This window comes from Lipotes vexillifer, unplaced genomic scaffold, assembly GCF_000442215.2.
Source record: "Lipotes vexillifer unplaced genomic scaffold, Lipotes_vexillifer_v1.1 scaffold77, whole genome shotgun sequence".
Classification (NCBI taxonomy): Eukaryota; Metazoa; Chordata; class Mammalia; order Artiodactyla; family Lipotidae; genus Lipotes; species Lipotes vexillifer.
In genome coordinates this window covers 839,804-866,980 of record NW_006792456.1, presented here as the reverse complement: position 1 = coordinate 866,980, position 27,177 = coordinate 839,804, and the positions used below count along the sequence as shown (strand labels likewise).

The 27,177-nt window shown below is 40.0% G+C and overlaps 1 protein-coding gene across 1 annotated transcript in view; it reads left to right on the top strand.

Annotated features, from left to right (window-relative positions):
• The window catches only part of CCDC85A (coiled-coil domain containing 85A), a 209,977-nt gene that overhangs the window by 142,242 nt on the left and 40,558 nt on the right, over window positions 1-27,177 (top strand). Inside the window, exon 3 of the mRNA XM_007465656.1 lies at window positions 16,769-16,845. Within this exon, the coding sequence (XP_007465718.1) occupies window positions 16,769-16,845 (77 nt within the window). The remainder of the gene's footprint in view (window positions 1-16,768; window positions 16,846-27,177) is intronic.

Below are 27,177 nucleotides of genomic sequence, written 5' to 3'. Positions count from 1 at the left end.
ATGCATGTCATCTACTGAGATGACTTCCTCTGGCATTTTTTATAGTCAGTCCAGAGTGCTAGAGCCAGCATAATCTGCCTTATCCGTACCAATCAATACATCACTTCCTAGAGACATTTATGGAATTTTAGAGCTGGAAGGGATCATATGAACCTAATCACCAAGCTGGTTTGAGGCAGATACAGACTTGATGCCTAACACTCTACTTTCTAACTGAACTCTATTTTAAAAAAATATATTTTTCTCATCTCTACCACAGGGCCTTTGCATGCACTTCCCCTTTTTCTAGAATGCTCATCCTCTAACCATGGCTGGCTCTCATTCATTATTTATTAAACACCCATTCTTCAGAGAGGCCTTCCCTAACCATCCAATCATTCCTTCATCACCCTTAACACATTTGAAATGATTTTATTTATTTTCTTGCTTCTTATCTATTGTTTGTTCCTCATTATAGCTCAGTGTCTGAAACATTCAAATATTTGCTGAATAAATAAATATGCTGTTTTCGCCTAAATTCAGTGTTTATTAGCGGCCAGAGGGTCACTAGTCACTTTATAAAGACTAGTCAAAGTGTGTACACGTTGAGTCAGTGCTGTTCCGAAACACAGGCATTCCCTTTCCTTTGAATCATCTTACCCATTTGTATTCAGCTGGTTTTTACTCCCATTTCACAGATTCTCTTTGCTGGCGTTCAGTGCTTGATGCAGTAGTCAGGCTGCACTCAGTGAAAGCTGTGACTTACCAGTCAGTGTTAGTGTGTATGGCTGAGAGCAGAGCAGCCCGTAAAGCGAGGCAGAAGAGCCTGTGAACTGCGCATGCATAGGACCAGGGGAGACAGCACAAATGTGGAGCGCAGCCCTGTCTGACATCGCAGTGTTGGAGGCAGGGGGCAGAGCAAGCACTCTGCTCTGCTGTAGAGGGCCAGAGACATGGGCCGGCGGTGGTGGTCTCCCAACGACCCTTAGCACTAGAAGGGAGGCAGGTGTTAGTAATAGCTGGGGCTTACTGTGTGCCAGCCACTGTCCAGTGCCTACACAGAGTAACTCACTCAGTACCTACCTCTGAGTGGAAGATTGTTATTCATCCATTTTGCAAATGAGGAAACGGAGACGCAGGAGTTTAATAAATTGCTCAAGGCCACAGAGGAGGTAGTCGAGTCAGCATTCAAACTCAGGCAGTCTGGCTCCATGCTCTTAACTACTAGTCTAAGCCAGATCCCAGATGTGTGTCTTCGGGGGCTGGTTCTAACAGTAGCATAAAGAGAATATTGCACAGATAGAGTGGGGTCAGATAAAGGTTGGAACTGTCTGGAAGATTTCCAGCTAAATTTAGCAGAAGCCAATGAACAGGAAAGAGGCCTGGTCCTGGAAATCAGGCACAGGGCAATCCCAGTCATCTCCATGCCTGAGCTTTGTTCCTAAGAAATGTCCTTGAAAGGTCTACTGCTTGCCTTCCTTCCTGGCCTCTGCTTTCCTTCAAGGTGCCGTGCTCCAGTCCCCAGCCTGACATTGGATTTGTGGCTTAAGTCTGGGTGCAGGTCCTGGGATTAGAGTCTTCATTGTCAGAGCAGATTAAAAGCATTCATAGTGTGCAGCTTCTCAAGAGTCCTGCAGGTTGGGCAGAGTCAGGCAGAGTCTTCTAACCCCTAGACCACAATCCTTTGTCCAGGAAAGAATATCCTAAGACTTTGGATCCAACATGCTCCATTTTACTGTAAAAAACATTGCATAAAAATATATAAACCAGTAGCCTAAATTAAGAGCTTTTTTAAAAAGTTAAAAACCTTTTACTTAAGGGTAACTTTTAAGAGCCAGACAAGTTTTTAACAAGACCACATGAACTCTTGACAAAGGTTGTTTTTGAAGTAAACAAAGATTGCATATTTTCAGGTGCTGATAAAAGTGGAATAAAATATGTGGAAAAGACAACATGATAAAAGAAACATTAAGCATGCGAAGACTCAAGTACCAGAGACCAGGACCCTGTGGCATGTCCTGGAGAGTGTGGTTAGGGAGGTCACTGGACCCCACACACAAAGTGACTGGACAGTGACGGTAGAGCCCAGGTGCTGAGAATTGAACGGAAGACAGACCTTAGCTTCTGAAAGTGTAAAAAGCTGAGGCCGAATCCTTCCACTGTCAAGGATTCTGGTTAGAGCTCCAGGGAGATGCCCTGTTGAAGTTAACTTTCCAACTACTACTGTACCATCTGCTTGCTGTTTAGATCTGAGGGAGCAGATGGTGGTGAAAGGTATCCTGATTCTGTGGGTATGAGAAGCTTCCATTTGGTATTTCCTTCCTGGGCTAGAAGCTTGTCTGTTCTGATGTGGAAGACTTGACTAAACTTCTAAAAAGTTTTTCCTCCTTGCGTATGTATCAGATACCTAGTGATGGTGGTGATTACAAAGCACGTATTTTTTCTAGGCCGCTAAAAAAAATAAAGCCGATTGGAATTTATTTACACAGAATTGAGCACTGTCTTCAGAATTATGTGCACTTCTGCTGAGTAGTTCATTTTTCTCCATGTATATTAGGAGCTAGATTCTTAGCTTGATAGCAGGGATAGGATAAGAGAAGTTGGTGTCTCTTGATGATAGACTGAATTCTCTCTCAGTTACCCCTGCACAGACAGCAACAGGAAAATAAATTTCGAGTGAGCTGCTATTTAGACTAAGAAGGTTAATCTCTTTGTAAGTCAGTTCATTAAAATGGGCATTATGGAAAGATATATACATTTGTAGATGTAAGAGGCGTCCATCATTTTCCATGGATTTGAATTTACGTGGGCCGTGGGCCTGTTTTATTCTGCCTTAATGTTCTTGGGTACTTCTGTTAAGTGATATACAATCCATCAAATTCTCTTTTATTATCACCAGGAAGAAGGTTAAACAGCACTGGTAGCCGTGACATTAAATTAAGCAGAGTGAACATTTCTTTGGGTTCCCCAACTGTTCAGAAGAGAATCCAGGAAAGCAGCTGCTTTGAAAACAACTCGGATTAGACATTAGCCAGAAGAATCTGCTCTTTGCCTTTGTCCGGTATTTTCTTCTAAGCCTGTAGGTTTCTGAATCGTAAGAAGTTTGTGAAATTGTCCAACGATTGCATTGTGAATGGCATCTATGTTTATGAAGCCCACTAATGACTTTGCAGATCCAGGAACTTAGCTGGGGATGGTTTGGTGGTTGTTGACTGTGAAACTTGCTGCCTTCACTTTGGCTGACTCCTGTTTACTTGAAGGAACAACCGTACGAATTGAAGGGGTGATGTATTTGTTTTGTATCTTAGGAAAACAGAGTTTTCTTTCAACAAGTGCGTTCATCGAGTGATGGTGTAGCGTTCAAGTGTAATGATGAGGAAGAGACTTTAAATCAATCAGACTCTATCAGTGCTGATCACCCTCCTTGGCCATTGTTTAATTTGGCCTTCCCTCTGCCTCTTCGCAGGGTCTGTGTTCTCCAGCAGTGAGGAGTGGGCTTTGAGGTCCAGAATTGCACTCTACTAGCTTTGTTACTTTGAGGAGTTACTCAACACCTGTAAGCCTCCATCTTTCATCTCTAAGATGGGAATAATAATACCTGCTTCTTAGTTTGGCAAGTGAGGATCAAATGCATTAGTGCACGTGAAAAAATGCCTATGCCTTTTTAGCGAAGTGCTTGATACATGCTAAATCAAATTAAAGTTATTAGCCATTTTGTGTGTCATCTGACATACTTGCTTGACCACATTGATTAGTCTGTTGTTGCCTAATAACTCTTTAGTGAAGACAAAAATGATCGAATCCTTGGGAATAGAGAAGAGCCCAAAGGAACTTTGAGGTCAGCAGGAGTGTTCCTGGCCAGAACTTGCCCTCCCTCCTGCACTATGGTCAAGTGTCTCTAAAATCAAAGGGCATGAAAACCAATGTGAACACATCCAGGGTGCCCTGTGTTGGCTGTGTTTAATAGGACTTTTGAGATTTATTTCCCATTACAATTTTTCCAGTGGTGGAAAAAAAAAGCTTGATATCTTAAGTTTAGAATACCATTGTCAAATAAAATGCTGAGATTAAGTAGTGCTTTTGTAGTTTTCTGGCTCCTTGTTTTTGGAAACATTCAGTAATTTGTTCTCAACAATGTCATCAAGTAATATTCTGTTGTAGTGAGACAAGTCTTTTTTTTCCTCAGCCTTGTAACTTTCTTTAGTGGAAGGAGTTTTTAAGTACACAGTTGAGGAAAGAAATCTGTAAGGGTAGGTGTTCTTAAAGAATAGAATTTTTAAATGTTTATAAGCTTCACTTAAACATGTTTAACTGCCCTAATCAGAACTGGTATACATCTGTCACATGAGTGTGCTTTTTTCCCTTTCTCAGAACATAACAACATCATCTTAAATATTCTCTGCTTCTCCAAGGCTTTGTGCATGGTAGACAGTCTATAAATGTTTGTTTAATGAATAAATGAAAGAACAGCAACATAACTTACATGTACTGTTAGAAACCTCATCTTAGCTGCCTTTAGCGGTTAAGCCACTAATATGGATTATGATAAAACACATGATAATCGTAACCCAGGAACTGTGGGTCTTAAAGAGTCTTAAAGATCATCCATTTCTATATGCGTATTTGCGTGAAAACTGAAACCCACAGAGCTAGCACTTAGCCACTGTGCTTTACTTTACTCCTTCCAAAATTACTGTGGGAGGGCAAGGGGCCCCAAGAGGAGGAGAGAGAGAGGCATGCTGAAAGGGAGGCAGCAGGAGGAAAGCAAAGTGGGAGGATTGGTTTTGGGAATGAAACACAGTGAGAGTAAAGGGGAGAGAGAGAGAGAGATCTAATTAAAAGGTACCTGAGCGGAAGATACACAAGCTCTGTGGTCGTGTCTACAAAGGCAGCCGGGTGCTTGCTTAGCTTTCTGAGGCTCGGGGCTGGGGAGGCGGGGGTTGTGGCTGTGCACCTGCCCTGTGGCTCTTCCCCTCCGCCAGGCTTCTCTATTCAGACCCTTCTCCAAACCGCAGGCTTTTGACAGCAGCTCTCTACTGGGGACTGCCACATTTAAACTACCCCATATCCCTTCTCGGAGCTCCAGAGTCATATATTTAACTGCCTCCTCTGGATCTTGCCTTAGATGTCCAATAGAAATATTAAGCCTAACATGAACAAAATAGAATTCTTGATTTCAAACCCCACTTCTGCTCCATCTCCAAGCCATCTCCCCATCCCCTGGTTGCCCTTGCCGGAAAGGTAGCCATTACCTTCGATTCCTTTTCTTCGTAAGACCTCACATTTGCTCCATAGCTATGCTTTGTCCTTAGTCTCTTTCTCCAGGAGCCTTGTTGAATGTGACCACTTCTCTGTGCACCACGGCTATGGCTCCTTCACAACCCACAGTCACCTCTCAGCCCACCTCCTACAGAGGTCCTCTCAATCATCGCCCAAACTTCACTCTCATCCAATTTTTTTCTCTGTCTTTCACAGAGCATCCAATACGATCCTTTTAAAGTATACATCAGATGGTGCCAGTGGAATGTACCAATCGCCCTTTTCCCCAATCGCTCCCCATTCCAAACAGTACAAAATCCCAGCTCCTTACACGGGTTCTCTGACACCGTGGGTCTTGTCTCTGCTGCTCCAACTTCATCTCCCCTCACTTTCCTCACTTCTTTCTGGCCACTTCTGTCTTCTTTCTTTTCTTTGAGCGCCTGTGGCTCATTCCCACCTCGGGGACTTTGCAAATTCTGTTCTTGCTGTTTGGAGAGTTCATTCCCAGACTCTTTGCATTCAAGTTTCAAGTTGAATGCCTCAGATCTTCTCAGATGATCTCGATCTAAGCTAAAGTGGTGGAGGGTGTACAGGGGAGCAGTGTGCTTATTTATGTGTGTGTCTGCACGTCTGTCTTCCGTATCAGAATGTTCCATGAGCAGAGGAGCCTTTTTTGTTTGTTTCATGTCTATAGCACATGAAAGAGTGTCTAACACATAGTAAGTGCTCAATGAATGTATGTTAACTGACTGATTACAAAGGGCTTGTTAATACATGCTAAAATAGCTAACAACAAAAAAAGTTCCACAGTATGTGGTCTTTCCAATTTTGTTTATCTAAACTAACTATACTTATCCATTATCTAATGCATTCATCCATTATCTGTTCATATCACTTTGTGTACGGATAGATACTGCTAAAACATTGTGAAAACTTTGCTTTTCTTGTGCAAGGCAACTATTCCTTAATTGTTACACTATGAGTTTGTTTGGCCAGCTACTGTTTCGTAGCCACTGCAGAGTATATATAGGCTGAATTGAACAACATTTTTATGAATTCCCAATTGATAGAATCCAGATTAATGATGCTTTGCTGTACAATATGATAAAAAATATTTTTATTTTGCTGCAATGTATGACAGTAAAAAAAACAACTGTGCATAGGCTTCTAAAAATATCTAAATGTACATAAAAAGTCAAAATCATTATCCTAAGAGAAAATAAAATTTTTATAGACTTACTTTTGAAAGTAAGTCTTTTGAAAATTTGTTTTCTTATAGATTTGCTTCCTTGTTCGTTCATTGACAATGCTGACAAGATGCACTTACAAGGGGGCCGCATACACTGAAGGAAATTGTTACATTTCTTAAAATGACATCAATTTTTATCCTCTGGCATTGGGAAAAGGCAGCATTTTCTCTGGGAAATGACAACAGCAGCAGCAGCAACATAACAATGGAAAGTAAGACACATTTTAAGCCTGAATAGCTGTTAAAATGGTCCTCATGCTAAACAGCTCTTCAGAGTTTCAAATATTTTCCATAGAGTCTCCAGTCCTTTAGGCCAGTTCAGTGCTACTTACCTAGTGTCTCCTTCATGGAGTTGATGCTTTCAAAGGGAAAAGTCAAAGTGAAGGCAATTTTAGGGCACACAGACTTCCTCTAAGCCAGACTTTAGTTTCGATGGCTTGCTATTGTGTGATGTTTTGGTGGAAATCTGACTGCATTTTGAGTTAACTGCTTGAAACTGTTCGGGGAGCAACAAACTTGGGTTAGCAGCCAGAGCAGTCGGGAACCGAATGATGAGGACATTCGTTCATCAGAAATTTACAGGACACCCTCTAGCACATAGCGCTAATGCGAATCATAGGACAGCTCGGAAAGTAACTATAAGGCAAGGCCTTGCCACATGGAGCCTCTAGCTTCTAGAGAGAAACGGAAGCTGAAACAACCAGGTGCCAATTCCCAAGGAAGAGGTACAGGTGGATGATAGCAAATAGGCAACAAAATGCCATTCTCTCCCATTTTAAAAACACTCTCATTTGGAAAGAGAAGAAACTTGAAAAATTTTTGGTAATTATTTCCTGGAACAAAGTTAGGACATAGACCCTGATTTTCTTTTCTGTTTTCTAAAATGGTTTATGTGCAAATAATTGGATTTCAATATCCATTTAACTATTATATTTACTCTTTTATAGAAAATAATAAGTGAAAACAATCTGGACTGTTTCCAAAAACATAACCACTTGCATGGCACTAGAGGGATAACACTCGTGATTTTTTTCTGACAAAGCATTCTTGGAAAAGGATACAGTATTTCCAGCTTTCATTCTAATAAACAGGACAGCACATTGCTCTGTTTCCTTTTCCTTTGAAATGACAGGTTTTTCTCTTCACGAAGAAACATAACCTGTTTTGAATGCACCACTGCTCTCCGGCCTCAGGCTGCTCTCTCACAGCTCGGAGAGCCTCACTCAGGGCCCAGCTGGCACCTGCCCTGTGCCCCAAAGCTATGCTTGCTCCTGTGCCCTCCCCCTCGGTACACCACTCCCTCGCAGGGAGTGTCTGGAAGGAGAATGTCCAGGTGAAGTTTAAATTCCTTCCGGTGGTATTTCTAACCAAAAGGGGGAACCTTAATCAACTTAAGCAGATGTCCAGATGAAGGCATTTATATTGTATTCCAAGATGTTACTGGCAGAAATGGTTCATGTTTTGCACATTTCCCATAACTGTTTTTATGTCTGTCTCTTTCTCTTTATCCCTCTTTGTACTCTCCCTTCTCTTTCCTCCTCGCCTTCCCCCACCACCATGTGCCACACCCCCCATAAGACATTTTTTTTGAGCCTGGTGAAAACACATTTCAGATTTTATTTATTCATTTATTTTTTTCTTTTTATTTAGTTACGTCGGGTCTTAGTTGTGGCACACAGGATCTTCATTGCAGCATGTGGGATCTTTCATTGCGGTGCGCGGGCTTAGTTGCCCTGCGGCGTGTGGGATCTTAGTTCCCCGACCAGGGATCGAACCCACGTCCCCTGTATTGGAAGGTGGATTCTTAACCACTGGACCACCAGGGAAGTCCCCAGATTTTTTTGTTGAAATTACCCACCAGTGATTAGATCTGACATAATTTGAGAACCTCCCCAGTGTTTCCATCCAAAGTTTAATGTTCTCTAGAATGTTCTTCATGTTCAGTGGCACAACAGAATTGATATTAGGCTCCATTCAGATACAAACCCAGTCTTACCTGGAGTGATTGGCAACTGTAGACCTGTACTATGAAATAATTTCTTTTCAGGGCACTATCTGTGTAATGGGTTGATTGGCTCATTCAATAAGTTTTTAATGTGCAGACACTATTCTAGGCGCTTGGAGTACATTACTCAACACAACAGAGAAAGATCCCTGCCTTGTGGAGTTGACATTCTGATGGAGAGAGACAGGGCTTATACAATAAACATAACATATGAACAAGCTAATTTATATGATAGAAAGGGATAAAGTATTTTGAAGAAAAATAAATAAGTACAACAGACCAAAGGAGATCAGGAGAATGTGGGGCGGAGGTGGGGGTAGTTTACAGGATTAGACGAAGAGGACTTGGTAAGTCTCACTGAGAAGCTGAGATCTGAACAAAGACTTGTAAGAGTGGGGAAACTGGCCAAGCAGCTCCCTGGGGAAAGAGCAGTCCAGAGGGTGTGGACGACTAAAGCTAGTGTATGCCTGGGGTGGGGTGTCCAGGAGCAGAAAGGAGGCCTTGTGGCTGGAGCAGAGGTGTGACATCATGAAGTCAGAAAGTCACCAGGTCCCCAGATTACATGGGGCCCTGCTGGCCGTTTTAAGGACCTTGACTTTTATATGGAGCAAAATGGTGAGCTCCTGCGTGGTTCTGGAGAACGATGTGATCAGACTTAGCATTTTAGGAGGAAAACCCTGGCTGCCGTGGGTTTGAAATAGACTTTGAATGATAGTAGACCTGGGAGAGGAGGCAAAGATAGAAGTGAGGACACCTGTTAGGAGACTAGTGGGAGGTTGGATTTTTAGGATATCTTGGCGGCAGGGTCAACAGAATTTCCCAATGGATGGGAAGTGGGGCGTGTGAGAGGGTGGAACCAAATGTAATGCTAAGGTTTTTGTCACAAAGAAAACCTAATAGTCAAAGGGTTCAAGTCTAGGTTTAAGTGTAAACAGCCAAAGGGAGCACAAGGTTTTTTAAAATTTAAGTAGTGGAGGAAGGGGACAAGACAGATCCCAGTTTCAAGCTGCTGTCCCTTCCCCCTTCACAGCTGGATTCCAGCAGAGGAGTCTTCCCAGCCAGGGCCTGTGCACCCCCCTCTCCTGATGCCAGAACTGTCTTCTCCAAGCTCTTTGCATAGTTGGCTCATTTGCAGGCTGTATCCCCAGAGGGCTCTTCTAGGCCGCGCTCCCTACTGTAGCTGTACTTCCGCTCAACTCTGCTAGTTCTCTGTTTGGTTACCTTTATTGCGCATGTTGTCTCCACAAAGGGGAGAGTATTTGCTCTCCACTGTCCGTCTTCCTCTCTGGAACGTGCACTCCGTGAATGCACAGACCTTATCACTTTCGCTTGGTGCTGTATCTCCATTATCTAGAACAGTGTCTGGCACACATAGCAGATAATCAGTATTGGGTGAAGACCAAGTCTTGATATTACAGGAAGTCAATAAATATGTATTAAATCCCTACGGGAAACACCGACAGTCACTGTGTAGGGTTTAAGGGAATATTTTCAAGTAGCATATTTGGGCAAAAAATGAAAACATGACAATAAGTAACATACAGACAACTAGGTAAAGGAACACCACAAGGCGCTCTAATATATGATTTCTTGGCAAATGATAAGAAGGAAAATGAACGAGATTTATGGAGGGAGCAGAATTTAAAACTGTAGAATTATTGACCTTCAGAGGTAAAGGGACTAGCCCAGCAGCACGCACAGGTAGAAATCTTTGCAGCATCTCACTGAGCGTTCTCCAAGCATTTCCAAGAACACGAATCACGTTATCATCTGAAGCAGTATATTCTAATCTTTGGATATTCTAATTATTAGAAGGCTGTTGTTCGTAACATGCATAGAGAAATAAGGAGTATGGACTAGGCTGAGAATGATTATTTGGCAGGGGAAGGTGTGGGCAGAGACCCAGAGCTAAGTTGGGGCCAGTGAATAACAGTGACCAAACAGGTCTCTACATGGGAGGACCGGGTAGAAAATAACTATCTCCTATTTCTTTCAGATTGCCATAGAGAGAAGGGTCTTACCAGAGTAGAAATTAGCTTCATAGATGATGGACCAGAGCAAGACCTGACATCATTTTTTTTACCTACTTAGGACAATTAAAGCTCCCATTAAAAATTTAAAAATTCTACCTCTGCCAATAAAGCAGCCTGAGTTAAATATCCAGGCAAATCCGAAACTGCTGATACCAACAAGATTTTGTTTTTTTTAATAAGTAAAGCATCAAATTATAGTGAGAAGTGTAATCACTTATACTTCTGGAGCTCAAACGAATTCTAAGTAGGAGGCTGAACTTTGCTTGCCTGAGGAAGAAAGAGAAACACTTTTAGAACAGTAATAATTTGTTAAATATATAGTTCTGAAGTCATTTCCTTCGGAATGTGTAAAAGCCTGTGGATGGTGGGATTAATTTGGAACTAATTCAAGCACTGTCTTTAGAGGTTGGGGTCTATTAAAGAGATTTGCCTTCAGATTTGAAATCATGTGACTGTTGGACTCTCTCTGGCCGAGGGAGACTAACTCAGTCAAAGAAAAGCTGACATCTATGAACCCACAGCAGCAACACTCTTCCAGATGACTGTCCTCCTTTATATTCTTCCAAATGCTGTAATTTGTTTTAGAATGGACCATTACCAGGTTTTATTTTTCGCCCTGAAATTTTGAAGACCAGAGGGCACTTCATCTAATCAAAACTACTCAGAAGTTTGACCAGCCTTAGCCAGTTGCAAATATCAACAGTAAACCTTCCATGTACAATAGAGTAATCCTGGGCTGATTTCGAGGACGGGATTCCCCTAGGGAGAGAAACACTGCTTTAGAAATAAAGGGGGGAAATTAGAGGGTTTAATATTTCAACGAGAGTGTTTTCAAACTAGCAGAGAAGAAAGTCGAGCTACTTTATATGATTGAATGCATTTCAGGTAAATCGAAGTGAAATCACGTTCAGGATGTTGTCCAAGGAGAATATCAAGTTATTTTAAAGGTAAAAGTCCATCCAGAATATCTAAAATCAGGAAGAAAAAAGTAGAAGTTAGAATTTAACTGTCTACGTGAGAAGCTTGACATCTTAGTGATTAGAAGATCCAGGATGGAAATCCCTGTGATGCCCCAGGAATGAAACAGAATCTTTTGAATGTATATGTGTAACTAATCCCCAGTGTTAGAGGCCAAGTTCACTACCTTCTGGGCTTTATTCTCTTATCTGCCAAATGAGTCAGGATGGGGGACAGGTTGGATTAGGGAATCTCTTAGGTACATTCCAGTTCTCAAATTGGAATCAATTAGATGTGTGTTAGTGGAATTCTTATGACTGTTTCTCATACTTGTTTTATTACAAGAGGTCCTGTGAACTTCTACGTGTAGGTTCAGAGAAAAGTGAGATACATGGAGAAAATGGTTTCTGCTTTGAAAACATGCCCAAGATTTACCCAAAGAACCTCTTGAGACTGTCATTGGATTTTCACATTGGTATTGTTTGCTTAACCTGGCTTTTCTAATGTGCAGATGTCCATAGATTTCCCAGGAAAGAGAAATAAAATGCCCTTGGGGGAAGTTAAAAGCAAATCTCACCATTTGCATGGCTGTGATTTGACACTGGCTTCTTTAGATCCCTGAATGTGGGATGCAACTTGGCTTTTCCTCCTCCTGCTTCTAGTATGTCCCTCTCTCTTCCTTCATGTGAATTCCTTCTCTCTTCCCTGTTTACAAGAGGATCATTCTTGTCCGTCCTGTGGCTCTACGAGCATCTCTCTGTCTCTCAAGCTTCTGTTGATCCATTAGTCAAGTTTCTCCTTCAGAAGAACTTCAGCCAGTATTGCTCTTTTTGTACTCCGGTTTCACATGGTTCAGCTCTGAATATCATACTACCTATTGCTTTATTTTTCTTCCTCCTTATCGCCCCTCAACTGGTTATATACTTCTTGAAGATAGGATTCTTCTTTAATATACTGTATATCTACATAGAGCAGCGGTCCCCAACCTTTTTGGCACCAGGGACCCGTTTCATGGGAGACAGTTTTTCCACGGATGGGAGCTGGGTTGGGGGGATGGTTTCGGGATGATTCAAGCGCATTACATTTATTGTGCACTTTATTTCTGTTATTGTTACACTGTAATATATAATGAAATAATTATACAACTCGCCATAATGCAGAATCAGTGGGAGCCCTGAGCTTGTTTTCACTTGCCACTCACTGATAGGGTGTTTTGTTTTTTTATAAATTTATTTATTGATTTATTTTTTGGCTGCATTGGGTCTTTGTTGCTGCATGTGGGCTTTCTCTAGTTGTGGCGAGCAGGGACTATTCTTCCTTGTGGTACGCGGGCTTCTCGTCGCAGTGGCTTCTCTTGTTGCAGAGCACGGGCTCTAGGCACGCGGGCTTCAGTAGTTATGGCACACAGGCTCAGTAGTTGTGGCTCATGGGCTCTAGAGTGCAGGCTCAGTAGTTGTGGCGCATGGACTTAGTTGCTCCGCAGCACATGGGATCTTCCCGGATGAGGGCTCGAACCCATGTCCCCTGCATTGGCAGGTGGATTCTTAACCACTGCACCACCAGGGAAGTCCCACTGATAGGGTTTTGATATGAGTCTGCAAGGGATTTATTATGGTCTCTGTGCGGTCAAACCTCTCTGCTAATGATAACCTGTATTTGCAGCCGCTCCCCAGCGCTAGCATCACTGCCTCAGCTCCACCTCAGATCATCAGGCATTAGATTCTCAAAAGGAGAGCACAACCTAGATCCCTGGCATGCGCAGTTCACAGTAGGGTTCACGCTCCTATGAGAATCTAATGCCGCCCGCTGATCTGACAGGAGGTGGAGCTCAGGTGGTAATGCGAGCCATGGGGAGCGGCTCTAAGGGCTAAGTACAGATGAAGCTTTGCTAACTCACCCACTTCTCACCTCCTGCTGTGAGGCCTGGTTCCTGGTTCCTGGGTACCCCTGATGTAGAGTATAGCCTCGTATTTGGCTGTTTTCTGCAGGAGCCTTGATTTTCTTTTGGAACCTCATTCTCAGAGTTCTGAAAACCAAAATGACGTTCTGAAATCTGTTTTAACAGCTGTCAGCCACTGGTATAAATGTAATGATCAGTTCAAATGATAGTACATTCTAATGCAGTTGTGTGTGTGCATGCACGTGCATGTATGTATCACTTTATAATAAAAGCACCAGTTTTTGTCACGTACTTCTCTTGGGAGCGCAGTGGTACTCCACACTTCCTGGGTGTAATGGAAGTGTGTATCTTATAGTTGACACCACTCTGGAAGGCCCTTGTGTAAGGAAGGACAAGGAAGCAGCAGCTTGGGGAAGGGATTGTAGGAGACATGGTCAGATATATTCCAGCACACAAGGGGCTCCTTTTCTTTCTTACACAGAAGATTTTATCTTTTTTTTCTAATGATCAACTAGGACTGGGATGTGGATTGCGGTGTATTTTTTAAAGTGGAATTTCTTATACTTTATTATGTTTTATTAAAATGTTTACATATTTTCTGTCCCATTATTGGTTATATACTAGTAGTTGGGCTTGGCTAGCCTATGATGCAATAACAAATAACTCTTGAAATCATGAGGGTTTAACAAAACAAATGTTTATTTTTCTCTCATGTCACAATTGAAGGATTTGGATGGTTTCCTCAGTGGCTCTTCATATAGTGACTTGGGGACCCAGTGATGATCTTCCAGTATATTACAGAAAAAAGTTTGCCTGCTCCACTCCCATATAAAAGGAGTATATAAAGTTTCTTGATGAATTAAACAACTAACAGCGTGAATTCTCTTTTATTCATGCAGATTAACTATACTTCCTGTCCCCCAAACCCCACCGCCACACATACACACACGAGTTTTTTCATTCATCGTATCTGTTCATTGTTAAATAATAATTGCAAAAGAGAGTGAGCTTGGAACAACAGGACTTCTGGAACATAGCACATGGGTGTGTAATCCTAAAATGAAATTTGCATTCCGAGAAACTTAAGACTTGCAATAACTGGCCTTTTCTTCATTCCAACCCTGGTAGTGCCCAACACGCGTCAGTGACGCAATCAATATTTGTGGAGCAAATGAACTCAAAACTTTCCTAAGCTTTGCCTTTACCTTGGAGCTAATTTGTTTTTTTTACGTTACCTGTCTAAAAGTCTTCCTTATCATTTCCTGTCCCTGCCCATATTTGCAGTGAATGCTTTGAAACAGAGATTTGGACTTCATGTGTTGTAGCTTGACATTAAAAATTGGAGTTAAGGAATGTTTTCCAAATTCAAGAATTTACCCTTTTTGGGAACTGACATGATGTGACTTTCCTAATGTAAGTAGAAACTTAATGAAAGCATCAAATATGTAAACTGCAAGGATTTAAAGAAGAGAAATAGATTAAAGTGACTGAAGATAGTTACTGAATTAAAATCCATTCAGTGGCATTTTTCAAATGTCACCTGAATCACTCTGTATAGAGTCATTTCGGCTGCTTTCAGTATCACAGCCTTAAGGATGATGCAGTATAGGGACAATAAAGATACGGTGTAAATTGTGAACAAAGGAAAAAAGAATTTTATTTGTTTATGGTTTAAATAGACTATTTCTGAGCAACTTTTCACTCGAATGACCCTTATCAAGTTGTTGTTTTTTTAGAGTAGAGAGGGGAGCTTGCAAAACCGTGTAAATTAGGCAATCTACATTCACATTTTGATGATCAGCAAATCACTTACTCATTTGCTAGAGTAAAGTGGATTCATGAAATCAATAAGCTGGTTATTCATTTATGCCAGATCTTTTTTTTTTCTCCCTTTTGAAGAGTCCATAAAGCAAACACTTAACATCTCACTGAGCTAAAAAAATGAGAGCATATTTCTAGCAAATGTCTTCAGCTTCCTTTACCTCGTGTTTCTGTCTTGTTGAGAAATGCTCAAGGCAAGTCGTCACCATTGGTGTGAGATCTAGTGGATGGTTATATTAATGTTAGTGATGGGGACTTTCTGCAGACATTTGTGAAAACAGGCATGCTGTAAACCGGTTAGGGATGAGTTTAATTTTTACATTTGTGAATTAAGGACTGAAGTTTCTTATGTATTTTAAGAAAATAAAATGTTACCTTGTTGCTTTGGAGGTCACAAAATGGAATTGGGTTCATATAACCAATTTCCATATAAAAATTAAGAGTTTCCATAATGAATTTCAGATCAAGGTATTAATTTGCATACATATGCATCCTAACTGCAGATTATTAGGGGCTCCAAATGTTTCCTTCTAAGATGCACTACCTTCTTGGCCTTGCCTCTTGCTGTTTTGTGTTTTGGAGGCTGAGGAACATGCACATGATCTGCTGCTTTAAAATTAACTGTGGAAATATGCTCTGGAGGGATTCTTTGGTCATGTACATTTCACTATACCTGAAATATGTTTGCTCTTGGGTAATGAATGAATTGCAACTATGTTGCAGTATATGATGCTGTGCAGTTGATTATTTTGGATTTAATGAAGAAGAGTCACTGTCAGATGGTTCCTCAAAATGAAAACTCCACTTGCCTCCACGTGTGAACTTTTTCATAATGTAAAGCTATAAAATCCAGAGTTTTGCTGTGGAACAGATACTAAGCATGATGCTGATTCTAAACTGTCAGCACACACCTGAGCTTGTTGAAGAAATGAAAACAACAAATTTCAAGTCTGCCCTGGTTTACCTAAATAGGGAAAAGCTTGAGTCTCTGTCATGCTCAGCCAAAGTCAAAATTCCGACTAACATTACTTAGCCCTGTTGTAGCTGTTCTCTAGGTATAGTCATACTATCTATAGATTTGTGAGAAGAACAAAATGTTGCTCTTAAGACTTGAAAAGTTTATTGAGAAAATGAAGGGAGCTGGATATTTTAAATATCTTCTTATTTTCTATTTTTTTTTTAAAGACCTTGTAATTTCTCTGTTATAATGAATGTTACAAAAAGTCTTATGTGTGGGAAAGCTTAAAATATATACACAAAATAAGTAGAAAAGAGGGAATAACTGTCTTCAGCGTGTCTAATGTTCTGAAGGCTGCATGGTGTGCAGACGCCTACAGTCTTAACCACCTGTAAATTTCTCTGATTCTCCTTAACACTGTGCAGTTGTTCAGACTGCTTATGGTTTTGATGGCTTCTGTTATTGTTCTTCTGGGGAGAAATCTTTTTTTCTAAATATCAGATTAAGTAGCCACTACCTGATTTGAATAAATGGAGCCAGAAACATCCTGACAGCGTACCAAACAAGACCTGTGTGTATAATGTGAGTTCTTTCTTTTCAATTTTAGAATCAACCTTGTCCTATGTTAGGCAGCTGGAGGCAAGAGTAAGACAGCTGGAGGAGGAAAATCGCATGCTGCCCCAGGTGGGTGACTTCCAGAAGCTCATAGCTAGTCAGTGTCATTTGAGCTGTAGCATTTTATGTGGAATTTAAAGTCTCAGTTACATGACAGAAATCATTTTGTCAACAGCCATTCATCAATGTAGAGCGTGATTACCTTCCGTAATCAACCACTTACCCATCATATTGTCCAGATTCTTAAGTGTGATACTAAAGGGCACAGATGTCTAAAACATGAATGTAAAATCATTTTGAAAGGAAGAAGAAAGAGAAAATGAAGAGAAGTCGAAAGTGCTTTGATGGTACTGCTCACATCCGTAATGCATGTTGTTGGTGAATATAGGGAACGGACTCTTCTTTAAATGGAAAATGTGCTCATTTATGAGCTAGGGAAAGCTGCAGGTAGTTTGAAGAGTTCATATTTTAATTAAATGAGTACTTTCTAAAATTCTTTGTGATGTAATTGAACTCTTTTAGTGCAACAGAGCAATCACAGTAATTGACAGTTTTTACTTTGGGGCTTAATTTTTTTTCCCCCGATGAATGTAAAATGGCACTTTTTCTGGGATTTAACGCCTTGCCATATGTTTTACTGTAAAAACTTTTTCCACGGGCTGATACCTTGGTGAGAATGATGTTGGTTGAGGTCGTGGTTCTTGGGAAATGTTTTGTTGAAGAGTTGAACAAATCTACTCATTCTAGCTTGGTTTCCTTGACAGCCAGGTAAACAGTAATGTATTTTAATATGTCACAAAAAGGAGTCTTCTCAGCATTTAGTCACTAGTGTTCTTTCTGCATTCTGGTGACTATTTCTATTTCATAAGTGATTAAGAGAAAATTAAACCTCAAACAGCTAGTAAACAGTTTAAGTGTCGAGACAAAGACTGTTTATAATTCAGGAGAAGACATATAAACATTAATACAAAGATTTAATTAATGCAAAGGCTTTGGAAAGATATTTTAGGTCTTTTTCATCTTGTTTCGCTTTTAAACTAGTTTTGCCCACTGATGATGATTTGAGCTGTCAGGTAACTGCATGTGGAAATGCCTCTCTCTTTCTTCCACTGGCCAGCCATCCAGGTAGAAATCACGAGATTAAATGAAATTAGTCTATTTCTCACCCTTCTCAAGCTGTACATATGTCAGTGCTCATGATGACAGAAAGGATTATTTGCATTATGAAATAAAATACTACTGGTAGAGTTTTTTCCTGTGCTCTCCTACACTTTTCATTTTTTAAATTTCTTTGCCATTTTCCCTTTTATATTGGATTCAGAGTATGACTGTGCTAATACCCTTAACTGACAACATCTAATGTCTCTGTTCCAAGAAACCTAAAAGATGTAATTATTTTATATACGGTTATACCATCTCTCGGGCAACTGGGAATGTTAAGTGACAAGAAAGAGGGAAAAAAGAGATATGTTTCTTGGTTTTTCTCTGAGTGAGGATTGAAACTCATACCAAGTATTGAATGAATGCATGGGTGCTGTCTTACTGAAAAAGAGGCACAAAAATAATTATAAGATGGATTTTTAAAAATCTGTGAAAGTGAGTGTTAGAGGCCTTGAAGGGAAATCAGAAGAGTCCTCAACTATACTTGATACGTGTGTGCATATTTAAATGCTTGCGTAGTTAAGAGTAGAAGAGATTAAACCGCTTTCCAAATTAAACTGTTTTCTCCAAATTCATATAACTTTAAATGCATTGCTATTTTTTATCTAAGAAGATTGTTGTTGTTGTTTTTGTTTTTCCCCGCAAGAAGTGGCTAAGAAAGACCATGTTTTATTGAACCTAAGATGTTATTGATGTGAGAAGCACCATTATCATGTGTACTATTCAGAAAGAAAAAAATGTTGTCAATTATACCATGTCCAATTCTTGCTGATTTCAGTGATGATAAAATGGAAAAACAATGTTTTAGAATTAAACAGCTCTTTACGTGTCCAATAATGCAAAGAAAATCTGTTGTTTCAAATATGCTATTGGACTTATGCAACGAATATCTATCTCAGTTCATAAACATTATTTCTGTTAAATATCTGTATTTGAGAGCATTGCCTTCGTTGATAGCTAAGATAGATAGGATAGAACCACAATTTGCAACTACTTGTATAAACACAACTGAAATGAACAGGGACAGTAGGTGAGATCTGAGGATGGAAAACAGTAAATGGACCTTAGAGCAGTGGGAATCATGTCAGGTGAATCCTCGTGGAACTCTGAGACTTGGACCGACTAGCACAAAGACTTATGTAATTTATTCTTAGATGTTTATTGGTACTAAAACAAATAATTGTGAGATTTCCCTGCAGAAAGGATTTATGACTGCATGATGTGAGCTGATTTGCAAGGTCAGTTCAATGTGACAAGTTGACATCCTTGCATAAATTAGTATCAGTATCTGAACACTTGATTTCCAATTATAAGAGCTTGTTCACTTTGCCTTGATTAGAAGGTATCATTTTTTACTGCCAAGTTTATAAAAATATGTCCACTTGTCTTTGGATAAACAGTAATAAGAATATAGTTGGCAACTGGAATTCCAAGTATATCAGATATCTTTTGTGATATATGTAGCAAGGTCCTTTGCTGTTAGTTTAGTATTTAGACTAATTACATAAAACCTTTTCCTGGACGAAGAAATTTCCTTAATGCTTACTTTCATTCCTTATATAAAACTGTGTATAATGAACAGAAAGTCACAACTTTGCTCTAGAAATACATATTTAAAAATAAACACGATGAGTGTCATAAATGCTTGTGGATATCCTTCTGGTTAGGTGCAAAGGCTTCCATATCTTGATGTGTAAATGACAAGGTTCCTCCCAGCTCTTGTATTTCATAGGCCTAAGTGTAATTAAAGCTTGGGTCCAGTCTTATACCCATGCAAAGTTACCAGGTCCCAGAAAGAAGGGTTTTTTTTTAGAAAATAGATAGAAAAGTGCAGTGAAGATTGAGTTTGGTTCTATCTGGTGGGGAAGAGGAGCTCACAGAAGGCATGGATGAAATGTCAGTATGGATGCCATGGCCGATCAGCACCTAGTAAGCACAGAGCTCTCGGCTCTGCAGCAGCCTTTGCAACGTCCTCCAAGGATCACTGAGCTATGCTGTACCTCCAGTTAGGAAACGCAATATTTCAAAGGTGTCTTAAAGTCAGAACAGTCTCATTAATTTCAGAAAATGCAGTATTATTTGCTAGGTATTATTTGAAAAGAAAATGCCTTTTTACTTTTGTTTTTATTTTGCGAGGAAGACAACATGAGGTCTACCCTCTTAACAGATTTTTAAGCGTTTAATACAGTATTGTTATCTATAGGCATGATGTTGTACTTGCGATCTCCAGAACTTACTCATCTCGCGTAACGGAAAGTTTATACGTGCTGATTAGTGACTCCCCATCTCTCCCTGCCCCTCTCCTAGCCCCTGGCGACCACCACTCTGCTCTTGGCTTCTGTGAGTTTGACTGTGTCAGACACCTCATATATAAGTGGAATCATGGGGTATTTGTCCTTCTGTGACTGGCTTATTTCTCTTGCCATAATATTGCCGTTTGATCCAGCAATCCCACTTCGAGATAGTCACCCAGAAGAACTGCAATCAGGATCTCAAAGAGACATTGAAACTCCTCTGTCTATTGCAGCACTATTAACCATAGCCAAGATGTGGAAGCAACTTTAAAGGTACATCAACAGATATATAGATAATGAAAATGTGGCATAAACATATAATGGATCATTATTCAGCCTTTTGAAAAAGAAGGAAATCCTGCCATATGAGACAACAAGGATTAACCTTGAAGATGCTTTTTTGAAAGTTGGTATAAGTGATCACTAAAGATAACCTGGACCTGGGATATTATCTTCCTTGAACACATAAACTAACATGAACATTTTTTACAGATTACGTTTAAAAATATTTCACACAATTGCATCTACCCTCTCATAATATATACCTGTAATGCTAAAACTGCTCAGACTGGTCTGTCAGCTCCACTGTGTGCATATTTAATACAATATGCACCCTAAATGAAGACTGTGTGTTACTTAAATAAATGTAGCTGCTAGCTATGAAATTTTGTTAACTTTCAAATCCAATGAGGTAAAGTCACCCACAATGTCATAAGTAAGCATTTATAAATTACGGACCTGAGATGGTGTAAAGTTGTAGTTGTAAAGGAATTTCTTATCAAATTTAAAAGCAACATTTCTATCTCAGGTATATTTACACATAAACACAAGCTTGCTCTGGATAAAAAGGCATTAATTTTCAAATCTGACTAGAACCTGACATATGAGATTGGACAATCCCCTCCTTTAGAAAAAGCATATAAGGTTCACAGAGTCTGGGAATATAGTCCTGGGCAGACAGCTGATTACAGACAGACACAGGCTAAGACACAGGCCTATTCAGTGTTCTTTCTAGTGTACACACAGTGCCTCCATCAATCATTTCATACCATTAACTTACTTCACTGGAATTAAGCTGCTAAATCTATTTTTATCTCATTGTCAAATTGTTTTTTAACGCTTATCTTAAAAATTAACACTGGATGTGCTTAGCCGTCTAAGATTTGTTAGACGTTTATTCTATTCCTGCTTTTAAGGAAAGTATTGTTCTTCAAGCCGCAGTATCGTAAGTGAAAGAAAAATGCATTTTAGAGTCTTCTCCCTGACATATTTCGCAGATACTTCAGAATCATAAAGTTTTATTGTACGAACCCACAGACCCATATCTGCATGAAAAATTCATACTTAACAGAATGTGGTCAGAGAAGGTCTTTCCGTTCAGATGATTTGGAGGTAGGTGGGTAGGGAAACATAGATACGGTAGTGGTTTTCAAGGCGTTTCCCAGTGACATTTGATATTTTAGGCTAAATTCAAAACCCTAGCTTGGATCTCTCTGCCCATTCCATTGTCCTTTTCTTGATGGTCACGAAGTTTTTTTTTAATCCAGACCTAGCCAGTATGTTTATGTGCTATGTCTGCAATGCAGTCTGTTCAAGGAGAAAATATCTTAAAGTGGATAGTGAAGAATACCTATCTGATGATTTTATTATAAATAATACTATCCTTTGAAGACATCAGTTACTTTTCAGATACAACCATAAGGTAAAAACGAATATTTTTAAAGCTATTTTCACCTATCTTGTTTTGAGTTTGGAGTTTGCATTATGGAGAGGGCTAAAGACAAGAAGCAAGCAGTTTGCTGTAAATCCAGTCAATTAAGTACACTTGCTACAAGTCTTACTGGGAAATCTGTCTTTTCCTCTAATACTCTGGCACCAACATCTGCTTGGAAAGCACTGTGTGTCCTTTATGCCTCAGAGACCCTCTCCAGAACAAACCACCCACCTCTTGAGACCAGGGTTTTAGAGCAAGTTTTCCAGCATCAGCGTAGGTGCCTGGTGTCCTATGCCTGCCCTGTGCTGTGGGTTCAGCAAATGTGTTAGAAAGGCACTGGCAACTTGGAGCACCACTGAGTGGGCCCTTTTCAGCAAGTGTTTCTCTGTCTGTTGTGCTAGCACACACACAAGAGTCTAATTTTAGGAGTGGAAATGAAAAATCTCCCTCTCGTGTAATTCGGTTGCAAGGTGGCCTCAACAATGCAGTCTTTCAGTGCACTGGGAAAGAGGCAGAGCCGTTTTCAGAGCAGTTCCTGAACAAAGGAAAGAAGCTGTCACCATTGCCAGAAGTGCTGAGCGAGGGTACCCAGGAGCTGAAGAAATCCAGCCCCTCACTTCCATGGCAACACACCCCAGGTCCAGCATCTCATCTCGGAAAAGCTCCCTCACCTGTGTGCTTATGCAGATTGCCGGCGTGCTGGGCAGAGATTGCGGGGTGGGGGTGGGGGGGGCGGGGAGCGTTGTTTCTCTCTGATATGTAGATTTCCCTCCTGTGCTTTTCCTGTTCTGCTATGGAAGTATTTATTTATTGTGTCACTCTTTCTCCTTTCCACATTTTCTGACTTTATGTTTTGCAAGTCATTTTTGCCTTATCGGGTCATAAACATATGGCTCTTCTAGGGTTGGAATTGCTCTGGAAGAAAAATTCAGTAACTATAGCACAAAAGCAGACACAGAGCAGTGCTTTCGAGGATGCTAAGAGCGAATGGTGGTATCCTTCAGTTGTCATTTGCATGGAAATTACCTTTGTGGCATTCATGAGGGGCAACTTGCGCAAAAAAGTTTTTCATGGATAGCAACTCTAATTATGTTACACAACCTGAGTAGAATCTGGATGCTACTGATAGAAGAAATTAGTTAAATCCATTAAGGGTTCGTTGCTGCTAGAGCCATATTTGGGGAAAAAATGGACTCCACCAGAGAAATAGTGCTTGTGGATTACAATTTTCTCTAAATCACCATGATTTATATAATTAAAGAAAAGGAAAAAAGCTTTTTCTGAATAGAGTTTTCAAAGGAGATGGCTACTACACAAGTGGTGTGGGTGTATTGGAATAAAAGAGACAGATAAGGGAAGTAAATTGATGGGGGAAAGTCATGCTGGAGAACCTAAATACATGGAGACTGGATTAAGGGAAAAACAAAAATCTATCAGAGAAAATATCAAAGAGAGTAAAGCTCACAGCAAAAATGTCTAAAGCAACATGGAGTCTCTCCGAGTGAAGGGATTTGCAACATTCTTCTGTCACCCCCTCATGCTTAAGGATTCTTGTTTGAGAATCTGCTACATGATGAGAAATCTTATTTCTCATGAGGGAAAATAGGTGAAATAGAAATGCAGCAAGCAACATAGCTATACTACTTATTAAACTTATTAATAGAATTATTGAATTTAAAAGGTACTCCACTGTTAGGGACTGTGGTATCGATAATTCATAATTAACAGTGTTGCCTTTTTATAGCTATACTGGTATGTTAGTAATTCTATCACTAGGGCATATTTTTAAAAATGTTGTTTTGATTTGTAGTAGCCATAAAAAATAGTAGCATTTTTGTTACCTGTCCTTGGCAGAATTTGTCACCAAAAACAATGGGACTCTCTCAGCACAAAGTTTTGCTGTGTAGTAATATCAACTAGAATCATAGGTATTTGAATGGGAAGCAATATGGAGGAATATTTGGGGAAAATTTGGGATGGAACTACAAGAGAAATTAATGTTGCCTTGTCCTGTAGAAATGGCTCTCTACTCTTACTATTATTTTTGTTTTAATCCAGAGTGGAGTCAAAAATGTTTTATGAGGTAAAGATGAAACAGTCTTCCCTTTTCTTGCTTTTTCTAAGGGTAAGAAAATAGTCTCAGAGGAAGTGGTGGAAAGTACTGTGTAATGTTTGACTTGGGGATTAAATTAAGCAAACTAAATGTAAATACTATTGAAATATGGATATCCAAAAATGTAAATGATGAAAACCTGGCTTAGTTGACATTCGTAAAGGTGCGGAGACTCCTGTTGGAGCACAGTCTCACTTTGGTCTCCATTTCCCGCTGGAGGTCACTACCTCTCTGACTGATGGAAAAGAGGCATCTGAACTGTGCTGTCCTCCTCTTCTTTCTGGTTCAAATCTTTCCTACAGTGGAGTTCAGGCATTTTTCATGTAAGGGTCTAAACGTCTAGTTTCTTTCCTCGCTGTAGCCTGAGGAAAAGGATCACATTTAGAACACAATAAAAATTAAAATTGGTGCCTCTTAATAACTGATAGTTACCTATATCAAAATGTAAAATAGGCAAATATAAATGTAATATAGGCAATGCCTATATATTGCCTAAGTGTAAATACAATATAGATAATAAATGTAGTATAGGCAAATAATTATATTGTTTGACAAAGTAAGACAGTTTAAGTAAACAAATTTCTAAGTGATTTGAGACTTTCCTAAATTATACTTAAAAAGCTATCATTGTGTGCAAAATAAGCAAAACATAACTAAGCCGTTTTTAGAAAGCTGAGGCATCGTCAGCCGTGACTTTGGACTCTCTTAATAGTCAAGTAATTAAAGGAGTCACTGTGAATATGCTAGAACAAGCACTGAATGGGAATTACAAGAACTAGGACTTGGTCTAAAGAGCTGCTGGACCAGGATGGTACCCTAACCTCTGTGAACCGTAAATGTCTTGACTAGAAAAGAGGATTGTCAAAGGTGAGGTGGAAGGTTCTGCTCAGCTCTGCGAATCCATGATTCTTTATCCAGAGAAAGTTTGTGTATATGTGTAATGTATACACAAAAGAGGTGTGCCCCTTTAAATTTTGATATAAAGTTCCCTAAAACTACAGGTTGGCACCATATTGGATCTTTTATTTACAGGTGTGTATTTATGTCATTGTGGGTTATTCTTCCTCACTGTGTTCTAAAGTTAATAAAATTTCATCAGACAGCTATTAAATTTAAGTAACGTACAGTCTTATGTGTAAATCTTTGAGGCTCATATCATATCAAGTATGCATGTAATGGGGCTCACATACTAGTCTGGGCAGTGTTAGCTTATGTATATTTTGAGAGATAATGTGCAGTCCCCTTATTTATATAAAATTATATGTAATGAACATAAAGGCACTAGTCTTCCCTAACAATATACACATTTTAAAATAACCAAGATGACTGTAATGAATCCTTATGGATTTCTCTCTGGTCAGATACAAAGGCCTCTGTTTCTTCATTGGGAAGTGTGGTTTCTTTCAGCCCTGAACATTCTGAGCCCAAGGATAAGTAAAAGCGTGTGTGTCCATCTTATACCCATGCAAAGTTACCAAGTCCCAGAATGAGGGGGTCTGTAGTCGAGAACAGATAGAGAAACGCAGTGAAGATTGAGTTGGTTCTCTCCAGTGATCAAGAGGAGCGCTCAGGAAGTATGCATGGGTGTCACTCATCACCTGGCAAGCACAGGCTCTTCGATCTGCCATGGTCTCCGTGGTACTCCACAAGCATCGTTGAGCGCTGTACTCTACACCCAGTTTGTGAACACAGTATTTCAAAGGGAGCCCAAAAGTGTGAATGGTCCTATTACTTTCTAAAAATTTAGTATTACCTATTAGGTATTATCATTTGAGAGAGAAATGCCTTTTCAAAGTTAGTACCAATGATAAAGATCCCCAGAACTTAAGATATTCTCTAAGCATGTAAACCAACGTTTTTTACAAATCACTGTTAAAAATATTTCAAAGGGGGACTTTCCTGATGGTCCAGTGGTAAAGAGTCCGCCTTACAATGCAGGGGACGTGGGTTCGATCCCTGGTCAGGGAACTAAGGTCCCACATGCTGCGGGGCAACTAAGCCCGCAGGTCACAACCACTGAGCTCGCGCGCCTCAGTGAGAGAGCCCACATACCACAAACTACAGAGCCCACGCGCTCTGGAACCTGAGCGCCACAACTACAGAGCCCATGCACCCTGGAGCCTGCACTCCACAACCAGAGAAGAGAAAACCCACACGCCACAACTAGGGAGAAGTCCGTGCGCCGCAATGAAAGATCTCGCATGCCTCAACGAAGATCCCGCGTGCCGCAACTAAAGGCCCGACGCAGCCATAAATAAATAAATAAAGTCTTAAAAAAGATTTCAAAGGATTTCATATAATAAATGGAGAACGTTATTTCACAAAGTTTTTAAAATTATGATGAAAGAGATCATCAATATAGGAAATGTTAGAAAATCAACTTTTATTTACCTCTAATTAATACCAAGACAATATGTATTCTTTATTTTAAAATGTAACATACTTTTCAGGAATTCAATTATGAAAGAAGCCAAAATAGATTACTGTGAAAAGAGATGACAAAGATACGAGATATCAGATAGTAGTCTTTTGCAGTGTGACTAGACTGAGGAGAATAACACAAGAGGCCCTGCATATGAATCAAATGGCAGCTATACTGGGATCCACAGAAAGAAGACAATGTTCTTTCAAAGGAAACTTATTTGTTGTAGACAACTGTAGACTGTAGACTAAAGCACCTGAAATAAAAGCCAGCAAGAAGTGGACCGGGCCTTTCTTTAGATTCTGTGGTTGTAGAAAATGAAAGAAAAATGGTAGGAGGTCCATTGCGAGACAGTTATCGGTGTCACTTTTACAGTTCACATGGAACTTTTCTTCATTATCTTTTAGATTGTGAGCCACGGAGCCTGTATAAACTGGTGTCATGTTGACATACGAAGCTAATTAAAGCATGGGTAGAGCAGCGGTATGAAGAAAGAGAGCATATGAAATAAATGACAGGCTTCCCCTTAATTGTTTTACGACTTCAGGGCCTTTACTGGCTGGGTAAATAATTCTTAGTAGATTTAGGGTTATTTTAGAGTTTAATCTAGAAATTCTACAGCGTAGTTTCTGTATTGCTAAGCAATGGGGTACTTGGAAAAAAACAACCCACCCACACGTGTAAATGGGGCATTCCT